Source organism: Zalophus californianus, chromosome 6 (assembly GCF_009762305.2).
Source record: "Zalophus californianus isolate mZalCal1 chromosome 6, mZalCal1.pri.v2, whole genome shotgun sequence".
Taxonomy (NCBI): Eukaryota; Metazoa; Chordata; class Mammalia; order Carnivora; family Otariidae; genus Zalophus; species Zalophus californianus.
In genome coordinates, this window is record NC_045600.1 from 29,556,555 (window position 1) to 29,578,683 (window position 22,129).

Here is a 22,129-nt window from a genome sequence, read left to right on the forward strand (position 1 = left end):
AGCAGACAAGGGTGATGTAAAGCCATGATGGACCCTGAGGCTGGAAGTCAGGGGGGACATATTAAAGGAGAGCAAAGGACAATCTGCTTGGATAAATGCTTGTGAAAGAAACACAACCAACTGGAAGCACAAAATAAAAATCTGATGGATAAATTGCTCTTCTACAAGAAACCATTACCTCCACTAAGCCAAAATTAGTAAGACTTGTTAATAAGACCACAGGCTATGAATCCCAAATGTAACTTTTGTACAAACAACATAACTGAATGAATCATTTGGAATCCCCCCCACCCCCCGTACTACTTTGTCAAAAAGTTCTTTATATTCAGGGCAGTCCCTTTCTAATACTCCGTCTGGTGGTTCCTAAGTTAAAAATTCCATGGGAAGGCTGTGATGATTACCATCAAAGGGAGAGTGTCACCTTCGTGCCAGAGGGTCAATTATTCGGAAGTTTGTTCTTCAGACATACTCCTTCCTACAAGATCTAAGATTCTCAAATCAATGTTGGGCCACACAATTTACTTAAGGAATGAAGTGCAGAGAAATAATTTAAGGTAAGTTTTCCTTAGGAGGAAAAGAAAAAAAGAAAATCTCCCAACCAAACCCTAGCCGGCCTCCTCTGTGGTAGGAAACTGCCTCGGCCTTTTCTGTTCTCCATCATGTTAAAAGCACACCACCCAAGCAAGAGAAGCAAAAGAATCCTTACTTTCTCGTGTCCATAAATCCCACGGAGTTTATGGTTCCTTCGGGTTTCTTCCACCCAATCAGGTACTTGCTGGTGGCGCCCTGGCGAGGGTAGAAGGTCCTGGGGCCAGACGAGGAGGATGAGGAGGACGAGGGGGAGGGGAAGGCAGGTGCGAGCTGCGAGGCGGCAGGATGGAGCTCCTCTTTCGGGGAACTTCTGGCACTGGTGAAGACCACCGGGCTGGCAGAGTGTCGGGAACCCACGGTACTGAGGAGAAGCGTGACAAAGACCAAAGGACCCCGGTGTGCACATGTGCATCCTGGGGTCCACACGGCAGCTATCAAAGTGTCGTCCGGGACAGGGGTTATGGCCAGGTGAAAGAACAGTGACTGCTTCATAAGATATTAATGGGGCTGGCTGGCTAGTCTTTCTTGTTTTCTCGCTGTAATTTAAATGTCTGTGGTAAAAATGAAACATGGTCACTGTGGCTTAGTCTGCATAGTAAGTCAAAAGGTAAAATCAGTTGAGACTGTCGGGGACGCTTTGAAACATGCCGGCACACCGGAGGAACAGGAGAACCAGCAATAAAAGGTCTGGTCATCTCAGTGGCTCTCTGCCTTGCCTTCCTCAGAACTAGGGGTCATGGTGATGCTCCCCAGGTCCGAGCCAGATCAGCATACAGTTCTCCAAACACCCACGCCCAAAGCCAAAGGGGCACACTGACGTGTCCTTCCCTGTGGCATCTGGCATTAAGATGGACTCTCTAAAAAAGCTCTTCAATGGAATGAAAGTGGGCCACTATCCTCCACCATATACAAAAATCAGCTCAAAATGGATTAAAGACTTGAACATAAGACCTGAAACCATAAAACTCCTAGAGGAAATCACAGGGGTAAGCTCCTTGACATCGATCTTGGCAATGTTTCTGGATCTGACACCAAAAGCAAAGGCAGCAAAAGCAAAAATAAACAAGTGGCTATGTCAAATTAAAAAGCTGTACAGCAAAGGAAACCATCAATAAAATGAAAAGGCAACCTAGTGAAGGAGAAAATACTTGCAAATCATACATCTGATAAGGGCACATTATCCAGAATATATAAAGAACTCATATAGCTCAACAGAAAAAAATCTGATTAAAAAATTAGCAAAGAATCTGAATAAACATTTTTCCAAAGAAGACCTACAGACGGCTAACAGGTACATGAAAAGATGCTCAACCTCATTAATTATCTGGGAAATGCAAATCTAAACCACAATGAAATATCACTCACACCTGTTAGAATGGCTGTTATCAAAAAGACAAGAAATAACAGGTGTTGGCAAGGACGTGGAGAAAAGGGACCCCTTGTGCACTGTTGGTGGGAATGTAATCTGGTGCAGCCACTATGGAGAACAGTATGAAGGTTCCTCAAAAAATTTAAAATAGAACTACCATATGATCTAGAAATTCCACTTCTGGGTATTTATCCAGAAAAAGTGAAAATAGTTACTTGAAAGTGTCTACACTCGCATGTTCATTGCAGTATTATTTATAATAGCCAAGCTATGGAAACAACCTAAGTGTCTACTGATGGATGAAGGGCTAATGTGACATACATATACAAAGAAATATTATACAGCCATAAAAAAGAAGGAAATTCTGCTATTTGCAACACTATAAATGGACCTTGAGGACATTATGTCAATTGAAATAAGTCAGACAAATACTATATAATCTCACTTAAGTGTACCACCTAAAAAAAAAACCAAGCTCATAGATACAGAGAACAGACTGGTGGTGGCCACAGGTGCGGGGGTGGAGGTTGGGGGAGATGGGGGAAGAGGGTCTAAAGGTACAAACGTCCACATATAAGATGAATCCTGGGGATGTGATGTACAGCATGCTGACTAAATATAAAAACCCAAAGCTGTTCATCATCGATGTGTTTTAAACTCTGGTTCAAGATTACAAAACTAAAGTCTACAGGACTCTAGCAAAAGGCTACTCATCACATATTAAAACTCGGGCTTTTTAAACCTGGGGCTGAGAGTTCAGGTGGTCTACGACGCTGGAGGCCCTTCGGTGGTAGAATTTCCACACGTCCCCCCCTGGGATCTCACAGGACCTGAGTCCACACCTCGGGAGCTCTGCTGAGTTCTCCAGGTTAGGCTGAGACCAGAGACGCGGGCTCTTACCACAGGGAACTTGGTCACTGAAGGTTCAGTTACCAAGACGTGGTCTCACAGCATTTGCCAGCAGCACTTCGTCTGTCAGAAACCAATGGTCCTGAGCTGAATCAAGTATGGACTTAATAATGACGCATTAGCTACGACCAGTGTACCACAGACAACGGGTGGGGGGTACGCAGGAACTCTCTGCGCCGTCTTCGTAACTTTTCTGCCAAGCAAAAACTATTCTAAAACACAAACATTTTTGATTAAAAAAAACTAAGCGAATAAACAAAACAAAAATCAAAAAATCACCCAAATCTTAGTGGTGCTGAGAGAATACACACAGATGAAAGTCAGTCTTGAACCCACACCTGCAACCTTACCTATAAATCCATTCCTGCTGGCTTGCATATTAAAGATTCTGGACCATACCATGAAGAACATCTTTATGATAGAGGCAGAGGTTTCTTTAGTTGAATCATAAAAGAAAGGACTGAATCCCAGTGAAAGTAAGAACTTCTATTCCTCAAAAGACACAGAGAAGAAGAATATATGTAAAACATATACCCAATAGTGGGCTCCTACCCAGAATGCAGAACTCCTAAAAATCAACAAGACAGACAACCCAACAGGAAAAATGAGCAAAGATCTAAAAAGGAATTTCACGAACAAGGATACCTAAAAGGCTAATAAACATTAGTACTTATCATCATCAGTTATCAAATTGAAGCCAAAAGAAGAACCAGTACACACTCACCAGAATGGCTAAAATAAAAAAGACTTATGACATCAAGTGCTAGAAAAGATGTGAAGCAACCAGAACTCTCATTCACTACTGATGTGTTACCTGTCACAATCTGGTTGGGACAAAGTAGTTCACAGTCTCTGCTGAAGTTGACTGTATGTGTATCGTAGGACATAGCAACCCCACTCCTAGGTACAGGCTCACCAGCTGCACACATATGTGTACCAAAGGACATGTACCGGCATCTGTAATACCCCCAAAAGGAAACACTCCAAATGTTCCACAGTAGAACAGATACATGAGTTGCTGTATGTTCTCACAATGTAAATACAGCGATGAAAATAAAGTAATGCTACCTGCTACACATGGATGAATCTCACCAGCATAATGTTGATTTAAAGACACCAGACACAGAATAAAGCATATGGTACGATTGCATTTATATAAAGCCAAAAATAGGCAAAATGTGTGTGTGATTTTAGGATTCAAGATTCTGTTTACCTTGGGGAGGAGGTGGGAATGACCGGAGAAGACAGCTGAGAGGACGGGTGTCTGGATGTTCGTTATGTTCCAGTTCTCGACTTGGGTAGTGATTACATGGATATGTTCACTTAGTGAAAATTCACGCCGATGCACAGGTATGACCTGAACCTCTTTCGGTATGCATGTTATGCTTCAATGAGAACACACCCACAAAAATAAATCAAGAGTAGATGACCCGAAAGGAGAAGGCTCTATCTGTCCATGAGGCTCTGTCACGGATTGGAGGGAACCGAGCACCTGCGTTCCGTGAAGGCGATCTGCAAAGTTCTCCACACTAAGTGGGTCTTACTGCCACAGATCAAACATGAGCAGCTTTATTTTTGTAACTAAGGAGGAGGTACCAGGCTCAGACTTCACAAAAAGTATGATAAAAAGAAATGACTCGCCATATTCTCATCGCTCTGACAGTTTTTTTTCCCAGAGACTTCTGTAGCTAGAGAGGAAGGGAAAGAAAAAAAATCCCTCACAAGACCTCAGAGGGCACCATAAATTTAAAGTCCATGTAATCTCAATTTGTTTTTACCTCTTGATAACAAATACTCCATTTGTTTGCTTTTAAAATGAAGAAAAGGAATGCAGAACTCTTCCATAAATATCATACGTTAAATCAGTAAGAACAAAATAATAGTAGGTCTCGGGAAAACAGACTAAAAGTGGAAAGATGAACCAGAAGGAAAAAGGAAGCGGGAAGGACATAAAGACAAGCTCAGCCTCAGAGCCTGGAGCAGCACCAGAGACAGCAATACCCAGTAACTCAGGGAGCATCAATAGGAGCTTCCTAAGCGGTTAAGGGTGGATGTAGCTTTTGCAGTCATTTGCTACAATGTGACAAGCTTGTGGCTGTTTATTGCTTACTTAAGGACAAAAGCTATCTCTGGCTTGCAGACTTTCCCCACCTGACTATACCTACCTCATGCACACTTATAACACAGATGTGGGGGTGTCTGCAGCCTCATCCGTGGTTACGGTCTGAAGCAGATTCCGAAAAAGTGAAAAACAGTACATCAGGGTCTAACATGCACATCTTTGTCTTGGATAATCATGTGTTTGCTTTACCTGCCTTGATTAGTATCCACCAGCAAATGCAAGTGTTTGTGAATTACTAGAGCCAATGCATGTTAAGGCATGTTCTATGTTAAAGGACAGACTGCAGGGATTCTGATTGGGTAGGCAGGCAGGCACACAGGAATCTGCACGCTGACTCATTCCCAGCCAATGCCGTGGTCCTTAACTCATAATCTGAAAACCACTGTACCAGATATGCGTTCGAAATGCCCATAGTTTCCATTTCTCAGGAAGTATCTTGATATGATAGCATGAGCATTCAGAACGCTGGGGCTTTCAAAGACTACACATTTGGTCAAAATAGAAATAATTAGCCATGAGAATAAAATGTAAATTGCACAGTCCATTAATTTATAAATAATTTCTCCATTTCTCCTCCTGTTTTACAAAATGGCTATGCTGGTTTTAGCCATAATGTCTGGCCTGCGTGAAAAGGGAAGTTATAGAAAAGGCCTGGAAACATCAGAGAGAGAGCAATATATATATATATATATAGTTATATAGTTATATAGTTATATAGTTATATATATAGTTATATAGTTATATATATAGTTATATAGTTATATATATATAGTTATATAGTTATATAGTTATATATAGTTATATAGTTATATATATAGTTTATAGTTATACAGTTATATATATATATAGTTATACAGTTATATATATATATATATATATATATATATATATATATATACAGTTTTGGAGCTCTTTGCTTCCTGTATGAATTTAATTAGTACCATATCCCTGGGAGGCACTCAGTAAGTGTTTGTACTAGATTATAAACTCTTTGAAGGCAGAAATTTTTGTGTATCTACCAATGCCAGAAAACAGTAGATTCCCAATAAAATCGTTATTGGACAAAGGCTTTCTCTTTAGCACGTACAGAGCACACTATCTATTTAACTTGTTTATCTTATTGATAGTCTGTCTCCCCCACTTAAATGTAAGCCCCACAAGGGCTGATCCTTTTCTCCTCCACTGCTATATTCTCCATGCCTACCACAGTCGTTGGCCATTGCAGGCGTTCAATATTTGATGAAAGAAACTGTCAAATAAATTAGCTATTCATTTTAAATGTAAGAGAGAGTCATGTGTGAAGACTGTGTTTTACTCGGGCTGTATTTAAAACTGGGTGTGGCTTTATTTTTACTGCAAGAAATAATTAAATCTACAGATTATGCTACTGTTCATAAGTGTATTCTTAAAAGGATAGTTGCTTAAATAAGACCACAGACCACGACTATTGGTTTTATCTGTGAACATGATGGCTGGCACAAGTTTCCAGGTGTGAAATAACAGCACACTTTTATTCACTAATGGTTATAATCAAGACAGCCCTACTTAACAATTGATTAGATTTGGGAACAAAGGTAAAAGCAAAAACAAATGACTAATTCATTGGCAGTTCTTCCTTCTTTAATGTATGCAACTCACAGCATGAAGCAAGGTGAGCACTTCAGTGCACTTGGCCTCTAATTCCAAGCAGGCACGTGAGGATCACCTGGGAGCTTTCAAAACACACATTCTTGGGCCCCAACTGCAGAGATTTTAATTTGATAGAGCCGGGGTGGTGCCTGGGTTATGTATTTTTACAGAATCTCCCCCAAGTGTGCACACTGAGAACAGCTCGAATCAGTTGAATTATTCATACTGTTATGACTTCATCAAAATCCAACTTCTTATCGCCAAGATCAAGAAGGGGAAGACACTGGGCGCCTGGGTGGCTCAGTTGGTTAAGCGTCTGCCTTCGGCTCAGGTCGTGATCCTGGGGTCCTGGGATCGAGCCCCGCATTGGGCTCCCTGCTCAGTGGAGAGTCTGCTTCTCCCTCTCCTTCGCCTCTCTCCCCTGCTCCTGCTCTTTCTCTCCCTCTTTCACTCAAATAAAAATCTAAACAAACAAAAAGAAGGTGAAGCCCCTGGAGCAGTGTTTCTCCAGCCATGGACTATGGCCACCTGCAGGGACTGATATACATGAAGATTCCTTGGCTTATGTCAGATCTTGTGAGCCCCAGAAATCTGGGGGACTCCCAAAGGAATCCCATGTCCCTAGAGTTTTAAGAACTACTGTGTTAGCCTCTCACCTCCTGCTCTAAAATGGGTGGTCTCCTCCTTCCTTTGTAGCCCTGTAGCTGGGCCCTGCTGGTGGTGGGGCTCCTTGAAGCTGCCCCACCTGCTGGCCTCAGACGCCCTGGAGGGACGCCCACTGCCCGCTTCCCCGGAGCATCTCTGAGGCAGCTTTAATTACAAAACAACTACAACGAAGCCATCAGCTCATTTTTACAGGGGGCGCTGTGTGGCTGAGTTGTTTCATTATCCTGGAGATTTCACGTTAATTCAATACACTGCAATCCGGTGGTACCCTTGGCAAATTAGATCTCTCCACGGGAGTTGTGGAGGAAAGTAATGAGCGAATGATACGGAACAAAAAGAGAAGAGCAATCCATACGTTAGGACATGACAAATACAATCCCCGCGACTTCTCATTGTATCAGAAGTGAGTTTAACTGCAAGTATGGCCAAACGGAGCCATCTGGTCGGAGGGCTCCCAGGCTCCACACGAAGGGGCCACCACCTTTACTTTTTATATAGACTATAGGGCGTTTCCCTTTCCTTACAACGGACCAAGCTTTGATTTGTTTGGTCATTCCGGGACACGGATTTCGAAAAGGGAGCGAGCTGTGGGAACACAGGCCCACGCGCCTGCACTCGCACACTTGCTCTCTCACACAGAGAGAAAGGTGGCAACAGGATTAACTCGACATGAGGGGCAGTCTGTCCAGACTTGTTGTCTCAACCCAGTGAAGCCATGAACCAAGTGCACTGCAACCTGGTGATTTTACAATCCCAGCTGTGGTAAAGCTTTCTAGGAGGGGCTGCTGGATGACCAATCTGCTAGTCACGGCAGGTACCGCGTCACGAAGGAGGGGCTACACCTGCTTGTCAACCTGGCAAAGGGATGGACCACAGAGGCCGGAGCGGCCTGAGTGTGAGGAGACAAAGGCCCAAGTGCCAGAGCTCTGAGGGCCTGGGGAGCTGTCCTGCGCTTCTGCACTGTCACTGAGGCCACTGCCTCCCATGGGGCACATCTGCCACGCTCTCTGTGCTGCCGAAGGAAACACTTGGCGTTGTCTGCTATCCAGGCGTGACACATAGGGACAGATACAGCCTGAGTCTGCTTAAGGATGGTATTTTCAGAAGGGAGACACCAGCAATTAGTCACCTGTCTAATGACAAAATCTGTGCGAAGGCTGAATGCTGGCCTAACACCAAGGGGAGGGGATTGGGTTTCCTGTGATTACTTGTACAAATAACAAATAAATAAGCCTCTGCGTGACAGATAACGTGGAGGATATGATTGAGGAGGACTCCCGCCCCCTCTGTGTCCAACACTAGCCAATTCTGTCCAGTACTGGGCTCCACAATTTAGGAGGGCGGGCTTCAGGAGACACTAATTCTAAAGGATCAGGGGAAAATGAAATAGGAATGATTAAACTGGCAAAGGGGACGTCCAAGTAATTGTGGTCAAGAAAACGGTTCATCTAGAACATGAGATACTTATATGAGGAGCACTGGGTGCTGTATTAAGTGATGAGTCACTGAATTCTACTCCTGAAGGCAATATTACCCTGTATGTTAACTAGAATTTAAATTTAAAAAAAGTAACATGAGATATTTAATATGTCCAAGGGCACACCGATTCTATGTAAAGTGTAGGGAAATAGGTGGCTAGGCATACACAGTAGAAGGGGCTTCGGTGTCATGGTGGACCACAAGCTGAACAGGTCTGCAATGCTGAGCTGGTTAGGAGGGAGCTAACAAGAGAACTACAAATATTATCACTTTTTTAAGCACAGCTGAAAAGAATGTCACGTTCAGGTTTGGCATCTAAAAAGGACAAAGAAAACAAAGCAGACAACTTGAGAAGCAAAAATGTAATTGTAGAATGAGACATCTAAAGGACAATTATAGGATCTGTGGGAGATCCATGTTTGTTGAAGGAAAAGCAGCAAGATAAACCTCATTAAGGCAGGTGGATAGAGAGCTTGAAAAAGGAAATGCCAAAAACCTTCAAAAGAACACCTATAGTTTGCAATACACCTGATAACCTTTTCTTATTCTCACAAACATATAAAAACAACCATTTCGTAAGAATTCGATCACAGATAAGGGACACACCTGGTGAATGCCCTGACTGGCCACAGGGCTGGTCAGTGGCAGAGCTGGACTTGTACCTCCATCTCAGGATGCAAATCTACTTTCTTTCTATTTCCCTCTCGACTTGCCTGGAGGTGGAGGGCTTTTATAAAATTTCTTAAAAAAAAAATACATATATATATATATTGCAAATTGTTTCTTGTTGTGTCTACAATTTTTATAATCTTAGCATTCAAAAATCTTCTTAATGTTTAGAAAAAACTCAGTTCAGAGAAACCACTTATTCTCTGTTAATCGTGCATTTCAGCTGCAGCGAGAGAAATCTGAGACAGGCAGACGCGGGACGAGGTTCTGAAGACGGAGAGGACACGACGAGCGCGGGAACTGCTCAGAAAGGACGCGGGCTCGCCCTTTTCGGGATTATCTCCCCTCCCCCCGCCTCTGAGGCGGCTGGGCAAGTCCCCTCTTGGTAGGCCCTTGGGAGGTCCTCTTCAGTAGGACAAGGGACGGACTCTGTTCCTTAGAATTCCTTTTGGCCTTATGACTTAATGGCATTTGGAGAATCTGCGCCCTCCCCGCTGACTGGGTGAATGAGCGGGCTGCGTCACAGAGGAGAGCGGTGACAAACGCTGCGGCAGCGAGGGCCACGTCAAGCACTCCGGCATCTGTGGCTTGACAGAGGCCTCATTTTCTCAGCATTCACTTGAAATTTCAACCACAGTGGTTTGTTTCTCAGTCTTTGAGGTTAGCCAAACGGCGCTATACTCTGGATAAAATAATCACCTACTCCCATAAACTGAAAGAAATTAGCTTAGCACAGATCACCTGGAGTTCTGCTATATAAAAGCAAAACACAATATAATCCTGAATGTCCACTGTGTGTCAGACCACAAAGAAGAAATGACCAATGAAAATGACCCACAAACTTAAGACAAGCAGAGCCAACAATATGTTGGAGAGAAGTTCTGGGTTTATCATTTCAGAGGCTGCATGTTCAAATTCTGAATTAGCCTATACAACTTAGAAAAAATAATATTCTCACCTTAAGAAAAAAGTGTAGATAAGGGGCAATTAATTAATTGTTAGCAATTAAAAAAAAATTCCAGGCAGGACATATTTGAGAGAGAAACATTACAGATAAAGACAGCAGAATAATTTCTAAACAAAGAAGGCATATTTCTCACATACACAGGATGCCGAAGAGGGCAAAGAGCGAAATGTAAACACACCAGCTCTAATGCACACAGAGTGGCACAAAGACAGTTCAGTGCGCTCCGTAGCCCAGGGCACGTCTTGATGTTCGATGTAAACTCCATCTAAGAAGTCCTTCTTCACCTCTACTCTCAAGAAACATACAGCTTTTCTGGCATGAACAGTGAACTTATAGTAAGTCAACCAGAAAAAGCACATTCATGAAATTGAACTGTACTGATGACCATGGGCAGGCATTTTTCCTGGACTTAAATCAGCCCTTTCAATGAATGTCAGACACCGACCAACTTACAGCCAGATATTGACTGATACTTGCATGTAAGCTATTAAAAAGTCCTCCCCGGTTGTATTTTGCAGATGAAACAAATCTTAGAGATGACTTTATTAAACGTTCATGCTGTACGGGACTTCTGTATACTCTTATACATATACCTATTCATAAAAGCACTACAGCTCTGTGCAAACATGGACCCTTCTACACAATAAGCTTTGAAATACAGTAGTAGCTGGGAGCAGAGGATTTATGTTACTTTTGAACTGGATTATTGGTGGGACCCCCGAGGAGTCATCAGGCAAAAAGGGGGAACTTTAAGGAGCAAGTTATTCCTACTTGATGACCACGATGTCCTGAGTACCTACCCACTAGTGCTCAGGATGAACAGTGGGTGAGAAATCCTCTAGTACAAGATGTCAGGGGAAAAAGTACATCATCACATGGGTGGGAATGCCTTGGCTGCAGAGCTCTGAGGGGGCCTACAGGCATCAGGAGGAAGCAGCAGAACGGCTGGCAAATGAGGGTGGTTGTGGAAGCCTGGACCCCCGAACAGATCAGGTCAGGACATTACAGAAGAAATGTGTGTTTGCAACTATGAGTGGGGTTTTCAGCTTCATAACATGTGCTCCTGAATCTAGTTCTGAGGTCAGCAATACCACTGGTTACGCGGGACGAGAGCATTGTATGCTAACTAAGGGGGTCTTTGGTCATCACACAAACCAGCATTGCCTACTGCCCAGGCCAGAACTCTAAGAAGAGCCCAGCTGGTAAGTTTTTTTTTTATTTATTTTTTTAAAGCAGGCTCCATGCTGGGCATGGAGCCCAATGTGGGGCTTGCACCCATGACCCTGAGATCAAGACCAAAGCTGAGATCTATAGTCTGGCACTTAACTGACTGAGCCACTCCTGGAGCCCCTGGTAAGAGTGTTTTAAAACTGGAATGGTCTTCATCTCTCCTGTGGTCACCATAAACCTTTTTTTTTGGGGGGGGGGGGGTGGTTTAAGACCTGAAAGTGAAACAGCCACTGCAAAAAAAATAAATAAAAATCTCTCCCTAAATTTCCAAACTTCACAGAAAATACATATACATTCTAGAGAGCAACACTTCAGAGCCATTAATAGACTTTTTAATTGTAGGAAGTTATCAGTGTATATGGCTTCTCTTAATGATATGTGAATAGAACAACCCTGTGTAATTACCAACTTACATTAGTGCAGTTTTCCTGGGGTGCCACAAAAAACCTGTACAATCATCAACAGGGAGACTGGAGGATAGAGGGGTAGGAACACAGCCCAGGCAGAAATACGCGGTGGAACTTAATCACTGTAATTTAGATTTTGTCACCAAGTCCCAGGTACGAGCTTTTCTATGCACTGTCAAGAGATCTCCACATTAATTGCTATTCCTGTCTTCTGAGGACACAAACACTCTAATTTGCAGTGATTTTAGTTTCTCCAGTACTGTGCATTTGGTGGCTAAGTCCCTCTTTCCTCTAGAGAAGGAAGTCTGCTAAAGCTCTGATTATCCAACTCACTCTGCCAAGATCAACAGACTGAAGTCACAAAGCATCCCTGCTTACCAGAGTCTAGAAATGAATGTGACTCAACCTACCAACGGGTGGGAAGCCCTGCCACCCTCCTTGAAAGGCCACATTCTTCTCTTCTCTACAAAGTTTGACTTTCAACAGAAGAGTTATTTCCAAATGATGATTTAAATGATTTCTGCATGGTCAGTTTGAAGCAGAAAATTCAGATAATCCTTTGAGGCCTTTAGGCGGCCCCAGTCAGCACATTCAGATAATGCAAGCCCAGGCGCCTACTTTGCACGGGGGGAACTTTGTAGCCCTGGGATTTGTTAGATGACACAGCTAACAGCCTGTGCTTTGGCTTCAGAGGCCCAGCTCTTTTCAACCTTACTCTATGGGGATGCTACTCCAGACAAGACCTCCATAACTTGACTTTCTTCTATCATCAAATTAGACCAGACATATATATCTCCAAATGGAGTATCATTTTTTAAAAATTTTATTTGAGAGAGTGAGCGAGCGAGCGAGAGCGTGCATGTGCGCACAAGCCAGGATGAGGCAGAGGAGGAGGAAGAAGCAGACTCCCCACTGAGCAGGGAGCCTGATGCGGGACTCAGTCCCAGGACTGAGATCAGGACGTGAGCCAAAGGCAGACGCTTAACTGACTGAGCCACCCAGGTGCCCCTGGAATATCATTCTTAAAAAGATAGCCTCCTTTCAAAATAACTCAACACCAAAAAGATAGGAGTCGAGCTAAGCCTAGAAACCACACAGAAACTATTCAGAAATGAAAAACAGTCTGAGTCAGGGCACAGGATTAGCTGATGAGATGGTGGGGCATGTCCCAAACAGCAAGTGATTGGCATAATTGTCTTGTGACTCTTGGTCTACATTACAACATTATGATGTTTGATGCTCAGCTTTCTGTTCTACTTTCCCCAAAACGCCCTTAACCTATCTGAATCATACATTCTATTTTCTGAATTGTGGAAAGGTAATCGGATGCCCGGTACTCAAGAATACCAAGATGACTTTCCCAATCGCCTTTTTGCTTGAGGGTCATTTGGTTTCTAGATAGGCAATGTGGTAGTGGTAAACAAATAAAACTTGTGAAATGCTTCAAACGTCGACCCGGTGTTTTCAGATGGGAAGCTCAAGAATCTCATCAGTAACAATATAGGCACGATGAGAGAACTGAGTATTTAACCAATCAAGTTAAACAAACCCAAATTACACAGAGGACATCCTCTGTCATTTAGACTATCCGGGGTTTACTGACAGATTATGTGCCTAGATTCCCATCAGAAAAGTAAAACTAAATTCAGTTTTTCTGCTACTTTTCTTTAGGGCATAATAAAAGGAAGCCCAGAAGATAGCAAGGTTAGGGGCTGTCATGCAAACTCATCAATGACTGACAACAATAACAAGTAAAAGGAGAAACCACCACAGGCATCAGTGGGCCCAAAAAGGTAGTGGTGGAATATTTCCTCCTTAAAAAGGAAGAATCCCAGGGCGCCTGGGTGGCTCAGTCGTTAAGCGTCTGCCTTCAGCTCAGGTCATGATCCCAGGGTCCTGGGATCGAGCCCTGCGTCAGGCTCCCTGCTCCGCGGGAAGCCTGCTTCTCCTCTCCCACTCCCCCTGCTTGTGTTCCCTCTCTCGCTGTGTCTCTCTCTGTCAAATAAATAAATAAAATCTTTAAAAAAAAAAAAAAAAGGAAGAATCCTGTCATACTTTGGATTTTTGGCTCAAATCCAAAAGAGGAAATGAAAAATGGTATTTATTTTGCCTATCAGAGAGATCTCCAAGGATACAGGAGAATGTGTTCTTTCCTATTTGGAAAGGTAGATGGGATGTCTAATTTTAGCTACACTTTTCTAATGGACACCCCCCTCCCCAAATCAACACATCACTATCAGGAGGCAATTCCTGAAAAAGAGTTACCATGCAAACACTGGCTAAGTGATGTTCTCTGACAGGGAGGCAGTGTGGAGGATGTGTCTGGCATCATACATAATGCCACATTAGTCTTAGAAAAGACCCCTTTCTTAAAAAAAAAAAAAAAGAAAAATGCTCAAGGTTTTCTTTCAGTGCCTTCAAAGGCTGTTTCATTCTCTCTCGCTACCTGAAAGCCAGAATTCTAAGATTCTTCTCTGATTCTGGCACAGAAGAAAGTTTTTATAAAATAATCAAACACAATTTCATGAAGGCTAAATCTGTGAACTTTTCTATTTTCTACTTGCAGTTTAAAATAATGTGTTAGGGTTGTAGGAATCAAGTATTTTGGCGGCAGATACAAGGCATACTTAAAAAGAGCAGTCACTGCATGGAAACCCCCTTCTTTGTATAATGGTGAGTGCAGGAAAGTGGGATGTGGCTGGCAACCTGATTCAGGACCGGGCTGGGCACGGTGGAGGTGGAGGTGGGGGGGGGGGGCGGCAGTTACCTTGTGTGGGAAGCAGCATCATTTATACTGAAAGTGCTGTTCTCCCTGGTCAGGGGGTTTGAGCCGGCCTGGCTCTTGCTGTGGATATCCAAGCTCAGGGAGGATTCTGCCTTCCGGTCCATGCCGAGGCTCTCGGTCTCTAAAGTCCTATCTGCCATGGAGAGTACTTCGCTGGAGCTGTGCCACAGGGGTGCCACTTTCTCCTTGCCTGGCCCTGAGCGAGGTGATGACGTGGCGGCTCCCAGGGAGGCCGTGCTGCCGTGGCTGGGGCCGTAGGAGGTGGTGTCGATGCCACTGTCGGCAGAGGTGCCTTGCAGATAGTTGTAGCTGTTGAGTTCGGATTCGGTGCGGTCCCCGTCATACCACTTCTCGTCACTGTGGGCGCTCGACGCATTGCTGGAGAGGGTATTGCTGCTGGAGTGGCTCGAGTAGTGGCTATCGGACTGCAAGGGAAGCACGACTGACTTAAGCGCCAGGAGCGCCAGGGAGAAGGATGCCCTGGCGTGTGCCTGGTTATGGGGTGCTCACGGCACGGAAGTCCAACGATAACCAAGACAGGAGGGGCCTGGAAAACCCATTCAGAGTGTTAGTGGCAAAGAGTGCTAGAGACAGGGTTTTTTTTAGAATCCATTTTTCATTCACTGAGGCTAAAATATCAATAGTATTGAGATTACCCTAATCAAAAAGTGTGAATTCTAAAAGTCCTAGCACTCGGAGTCAATATACAGCAGAATATAAGACTTATTCCTAAAGAGATCTCCCTTTCCTTCCCCAACTGGCATCTCTTTAGAAGACAGCTTTCTAAGGAGTGCTTAGAGGTAAAATTTACGCAGAGGTGCCAAGTCAATTCAATGGGGGGAAACTATGGTGCTGGGACAACCAGATACCTGCATGCAAAAGAAAAGAATGAAGCTGCATCCTTAACCATACAGGAAAATAAACCCAGAAAGATCAAAGGCCTAAATGCCTGAGCTAAAACTATCAGACTCTTAGAAGAAAATGTAAATATACATCTTCATGACCTATTTATACAATGGTTTCTTGGATATGACACTAAAAGCACAAAAGAGAGAAAAACAAACTGGATTTCATCAAAACTAAAAACTTTTGTGCTTCAAGAAACCCAATTAAAAAATGGGCAAAGGATTTGAATCGACATTTCTCCAAAGACGGTATCAAATGGCCAACAAACACATAAAAAGTTGGTCAATATCTTCAGTCCCTAGAGAAGTGCAAAACACCACCACAATGAGATAACACTTCACACACTAGGATGGTTCTAAGCAAAAAGGCAGACAGTAATGATGGTTGGCACTGTTGGTGGGAATGTAAATTGGGACAACTGTAGGGGGAAAACAATTACAATTCCATTCTTAGTATCTACTCAAGAGAGAGGAAACATGTTCATGAAAAACCTAAACGAATATTTAAGGTAGCATTATTCATAACAGCCAAAATGTAGAAACAACCCAAATGTCCATCACCTGATGAATGGATTAAAAAATGTGGTATACCCATTCAATGGAATATTATTCCATCACAGAAAGATTAAAAAATGTGGTATACCCATTCAATGGAATATTATTCCATCACAGAAAGAAATGAAGTACTAATACACGGTATAACACAGATGTGCCTTAAAAATGTTATGCTGAGTGAAAGAAGCCAGACCCAAAGGCCACATACTGTATGATTCCATTCACATGACACATCCAGAACAGGCACATCCACTGAGGCAGAAGGTGGATGAGTGGTGGTCAAGGGCTGTCTGAGCGTACAGGATTTCTGTTTGGGGGTGATAACAGCATTCTGCAGTTAGACTGTGGTGATGGGTGCACAACTCTGTGTATCTACTAACACCCACTGGGCTGTATACTTCAAAGGGGTGAATATTATGATATGTGATTTTCTCAATTAGAATGTGTACGGAACCCTCTCCACACAGTGGCTTGCTTGGTTGCTTAGAACATTCTATAGTTTACCAAAGAAGTAAGATTTCAAAAGCTATCTGAATAATATTTTACATTAGATGCGAGACAGGAAGTCCAGATACCTGGTGGAGATTGAGTGAAAACAGAAGGAACTACACGTGCGCGGGTGTGCATACACGTGCGCGCGTGCTGCTCGGGGAAGAGACACGCTCCTCACCCGCTAAGGTAGGGGAGGGAGCAGGAGCAGGACAAAAGAATTTCACTTCAAAGCGAAAGATTTCTTCTTAAACAAGAACCAATCAACCCATTACTTTACTGGTGCCACTGTTTGCAACAACACCATTTACGTTACAAGGCCTTTATTTATTTTTAATGTTTGCAGGCAGAACTTCCTTAGCTCTGGATCTGTGCTGTGGGATTTGGTGGCCCCTCGCCATGTGTGGCTACTGAGTGCTTTGAACGCAGCTAGTCCAAACTGAGATGTGCTGAGAGTGTAAAATACATAACAGATTTCTATAGGAATGTAACAGGAATCACATTTGTAATTTTAAACTTTACAGTAGCAACGTTTAAAAAAGTAAAAAGAAACAGGTGATACTAATTTTAAGAATATACTTAATCTAACTCAATCTATTGAAAATATTATTTCACTGTGTCATCAATATAAAGGTGTTAATGAAGGAAGGGAAATTGACAGACTGGGTAACTTATCACTTCCAAGTAGAACTATGACAACATCACATTTCTTCAGCAAATCTCTCACCACACAGCCTAGTGCAGGGTGCTTGCCCACGCATGGGCGTGCGCTCTGTTTCTTTAGCTTCATATTCATTTTACTAGAGCGCAACTTACATGAGCAAAACCTCTGATTCTTAATTCCACCCATAAGCGATCAGGAATTATATAGAAGTATGGTAAAACAAAAATGTGTGTAGCTACGCAAGACAAAGCAGGAAGGGCAGTTGTCAGGAAGCTGTCTGTCCCCTGGACTGATGCTCCAACCATAGCCTATGCTTGCCATTGTGTAAGCAAATAAAATTCACGTTTAGCACATTTCTGTTCCCCACATTTTAGGACTACATCACATGGCCTTCCATCCAGATCTGTGGGGGTGGAAGATACATACCAAGGAGGAATTTGAGTTTATTTCAGAGCAACCTTAGGGCCACTGGCGATAGAAATTCCAGGGCCAGAGCAGTGAATGCCCACCTCCCGCCAGGATGACCTCTTCTTTGACCACGTGGAAGAAACGGCAAAGCACTCCTGGAAGGTACGTTGCTAGGAATCTGATCATTTTTAATATTTTACAGTTAACTTACATGCCCTTGTTTGTTTGGAGATAAATGGACCACCGGATCCTGCCGCATTAATCTCCCGCTGGGGCTCTCTCGAAAAGCAGGCAGTACCTTTGATACTGCTGGGAGGTGGCACGTTGGCTCTGGAATACAGCACAGGACATTATGGGGCAGGCACTAAACGGGTCCGAGCACGTGTTGACAAATGAAGACGGCTTGCCATTGCATCTCTCAGGTCACTGACCAGCAAACTCTGAATCTCAGCGATAAGCTTGTTGAGAGTTTACACAATAGACAGCATGTCAGAAACTAAGTGGCTGATGGGTAAAGCTTGCAGCTGGTGACAGTGTGTCACGTCATACACAGTAGCAGAGCCAAGTACCACCAAACCAAAGGCCATGAACAACGCGGCAAAGTTAGGAATCAACTTTTGGTTTTGGGGGAAAGTTGAGAATATATGGATTCAATTTATGAAATTCATTCATTGGCAAGTGTGGCTAACCTAGCTCGGTCTACATTACCTAGACAGGCACGGATGCAATCACGTGTTACTTACCAGGACACTTTGGAAATATTTTACCTGTATATTCATGCTGCTCGAGGACAAAAGAATTGAAATCCTGAGGTCCTCTATAACTGTAAGCTAAGCACAACAGAAAAGACACACAGCAACTAGTTTACTTAAGACAATTGCTTCCTTTTGGACTCCAAGCCGGCGTTCAAGGTGGGGTTCCAAAGGTAAAAGGTAAGCGATTTAGCTTCTGTAACACACCGATAGCTAACAGCAACAGTTCTGGACTTCTGCAACACCATTCCTGAACGTAAAGAACTGGGAAACGTCCTCTACTCGGACTCTCAACCACCTCCAAAAGCAGAGGCAGAAAAACGAAATCCGCTGAGATGGGCGAGCCAATGAAGCTCAACTCCTTGTTTCCACCAGGGCACCAGTGTGTCACACACAGTGCACAGAGACAGGTGGGTCTGGCTAACAGATAAAAACCGCCTCAGCATTTTCACTCAGTGACTTGAAAGTCATTAGAGAATTGTTTTAAAAATTGAATGTGTAAAGGTCAGCCCTTGATACACTCAATGTACAGTACGCTGAGTAATGAGAACGGAACAATTATTTTTCTGGATTTCTCCCTAGCATGGCTTATACCAATCAAGCCCCAGATTCCATCTGATGTGCCAGTTAGAGAAAGCAAGGTTATTCCTCTGGAATGGTGGAATATAAAAAGTTAGAAAAAAATTATTTTAACGTTTTCTATGAAGGCTTCGATTTTGGATGGAGAAAGGCCACCCATTGGTGAAAAGGCTTCCCTGGCAGATTCTAGGGTATCTTACTTTTAAAAAAAAAAAAAAAAAAAAAAAAAAAGCATATCTTATTAAAAGGATGAACAGATTTGTTAAAAAGACTCATTGATATTAATTTCAGAGTCTCATCTATTAAGAGTGGGATGCCACCAAATGAGAGTAGATACAAAGCAAAAAAGAGTGGAGGGAGGTTTATGTGAAAGAATGAATTTAGGTCTAGGATGAACCTTATAATTACCCTTTCCAGTCCCAAGACACCTTTGTGACTTCACATGAGTGGGAAGTGGGGCTCTGAACACTGCACAAAGACCTTGCTCACAGCTCTGCTCGAAGCCTGCACTAGGAGCCAAAAAAAGCTGCTAAAGTCATGTTGAAGAAGGGATCCTTTTCACATGTGTCGTTACCATCTCAACAGTATCAAAACATATGGGATTAAAAACATTCTGTCAAGAGCAGAACAGCAGATCGGAAAATGCTCAGGTTTTGTGTGTTGGGGGTGGGTGCCATGAGAGTGGGTAATGACAGATGGCTCCAGTAACAAGGCACATCTCACTGAAGTTACTGGAACAAAGCAGATCTTCCGAACCTGAGAATTACTTTTCTTCTTCTTCATTTCCTGGCTTAGCTAAATACGTCTCCACTCCTTTCTATGTGCATGGTTATTAGTACATTTACAGGGGAAGAGTCATTAAAACAGAGCAAAACAATGTATTGGCAAAAAAGAAAAAAAGATGGGTCTTTGCCTTAAAAGTGTTAACTTTTTCAGCCCTGAAGTTTCCTTCTCTTTACCCCACTCTGGTGGTAATGCTACTAGAGACAGTATCGGGGTGGGGGAGAACCCCACCCCACAGTCCAGATTCAAGTCCCTGATGTATCATCAACAGTGTTGACACTAAACCCCTAAGGCTACTGCTTTGAGACTTAGTCTTATTTCATGGCAAAATTTTATGGTGTCAACTAGTGTTACGGTGTCACTGTGGAACAGTTCCACATAGAGAGATTAAGGGCTATGCCAGAAATCCAAATGAAGGCTCACCAATGAGAATCCTTCCCATCCAGCTGTTATATACTGCTACAACGTGTCCTCAGCTGAGAGCTTACTAGCAGAGCGGTGGGGGTTGAGGGGTACAGCACAGGCGGGAGGAGAGAGGTCCTAACCACACTACAGATGTGACCCAACAACAACTGCATCTCTCAGGGTACTTACAGTAGGCAACAACAAACCGACAAACAAGGGCCGAGGGAGATACTCAGGACACATGTGGTTTGGCAGTGTAGCATTTTAATCTCGGTGATGAAAATAATTCCTATGCCCTTTCTATTTTTAAACTGGGGGGGGGGGGTCACTTAGAATTCCTTGACTTTTCTCTCAGGTCTTATTTGCGGCCCTCATGCATACATAATCGAACTGAGACTTAATTCTCATTCACATGTATTAACCAGGGCTGTATTCTATCACAGAACGCTTTCATGACGTCATCAAGAGGTGGCCAACGTCACGCTGGTAGAAAAGCAACTTGCTACTTGTGGGAATTAGTTACTTACCCATTTGGTCAGCAACGCTATCCTCACTTCTTTGCCAGCTGGGTGTAGACTTCCCACTGCCACCAATATCTGCCTGGGTGTTCTGCCTGTCGATGGAGGCTGGCGATCTGCGGCTTACTCCAAACCTGTGGCGATTCCCCCCAAACAAAGGCAAAGACGACATCAGGGACCTCACCCAGAAGGAGAAGACAGGCCTGGGGGCAATGAACTAAACTCTAATGAAGGCACACGCCTGCTCATGCTTGTGCATGTGTGCTCGGGTGCCGAAACTGTGTGTGTCACGGTCAACACACATCACTCTGTTCAAGAAAGGGATGTATGCTCAGTACATACGCTGTAAACAAGGGCCAGAGACATTAGCCTTGAGCTAACCCACGAAATACAGAATAAGAAAACCCAAATTTTCTAGCCCACGTGTAGCCACACTCAGATTCTCTTTCACGCCCAAAGGCACGATTTCACCATCCTCATGTTCCATGTCTATCTTCTGACTGGAACATGTCAGGGGTTTCTCTTAACTCAGTAATCTGCTAAAACACTAAGTCACTCATTCTTGGAGCCAATATTTCCTGAACATGTGCTCTAAGGTCTGAAAGACAAAGATTGCTATCATTTACATTACAGAGTGACCACTTTAAGATGTCTAAATTTTAAATTGCCTCTAAAGGGTAATTTGGAAGTAGGTAAACTGGCATACATAAAGGCAAATGTCTCTTTCTGGAAAGAACAGTTAGCTACTTAATGAGCCAGTTTTATTTTACCCTGGGTAGAATAATAATATATGCCTAATTAAAGCATATGCCTTGATTAGCAATATCGGCAGGTAAATACTGAGTGAGACCAGGAAAAAGGGCCAGAGTGTAAAATTCAAAGACTCGTGTGGACGTTAGACATTTGTGCGTGGTTACTAATGAGCTTATGAGTAATCGATAATGATAAAAGATCATCAGAGCCTGAACTGGTCGATGCTTATGACAGGTGTCTTCTTTGCTACAGACTGATAAATGCATGGGGAGAACCAGCAAGTGGGGTACTGCAAAGAGCGGGCGACGAGGAGGAGGAAGGCCTGGAGCCAAGTTCTAGCTCCCCACCCAAAGTCACTCGAGTTTTGTCTCCATTTCTTTATTTGTAGAATGGCAATTCCATTTTATGGATTGGGGGAGAAAAATCTATACAAAAGCATCTGCAAAGCAGAGAAGGCTGTAACATTAACCTCCTACTCTAACATCTCCCTAATTT

The 22,129-nt window shown here is 43.3% G+C and overlaps 1 protein-coding gene across 20 annotated transcripts in view; it reads right to left on the reverse strand.

Moving 5' to 3' along the window:
* SIPA1L1 (signal induced proliferation associated 1 like 1) overlaps positions 1-22,129 on the reverse strand; it is a 468,863-nt gene that overhangs the window by 24,000 nt on the left and 422,734 nt on the right. For 17 of the 20 annotated variants that reach the window (XM_027568806.2, XM_027568796.2, XM_027568799.2 and 14 more), the window contains 5 exons: positions 20,891-21,015; positions 18,612-18,674; positions 18,056-18,174; positions 14,806-15,248; positions 707-952 (listed from right to left, as the gene is read on the reverse strand). In XM_027568806.2, the coding sequence (XP_027424607.1) occupies positions 707-952; positions 14,806-15,248; positions 18,056-18,174; positions 18,612-18,674; positions 20,891-21,015 (996 nt within the window). The remainder of the gene's footprint in view (positions 1-706; positions 953-14,805; positions 15,249-18,055; positions 18,175-18,611; positions 18,675-20,890; positions 21,016-22,129) is intronic. The other 3 variants (XM_027568810.2, XM_027568815.2, XM_027568814.2) reach the window with 1 other exon arrangement.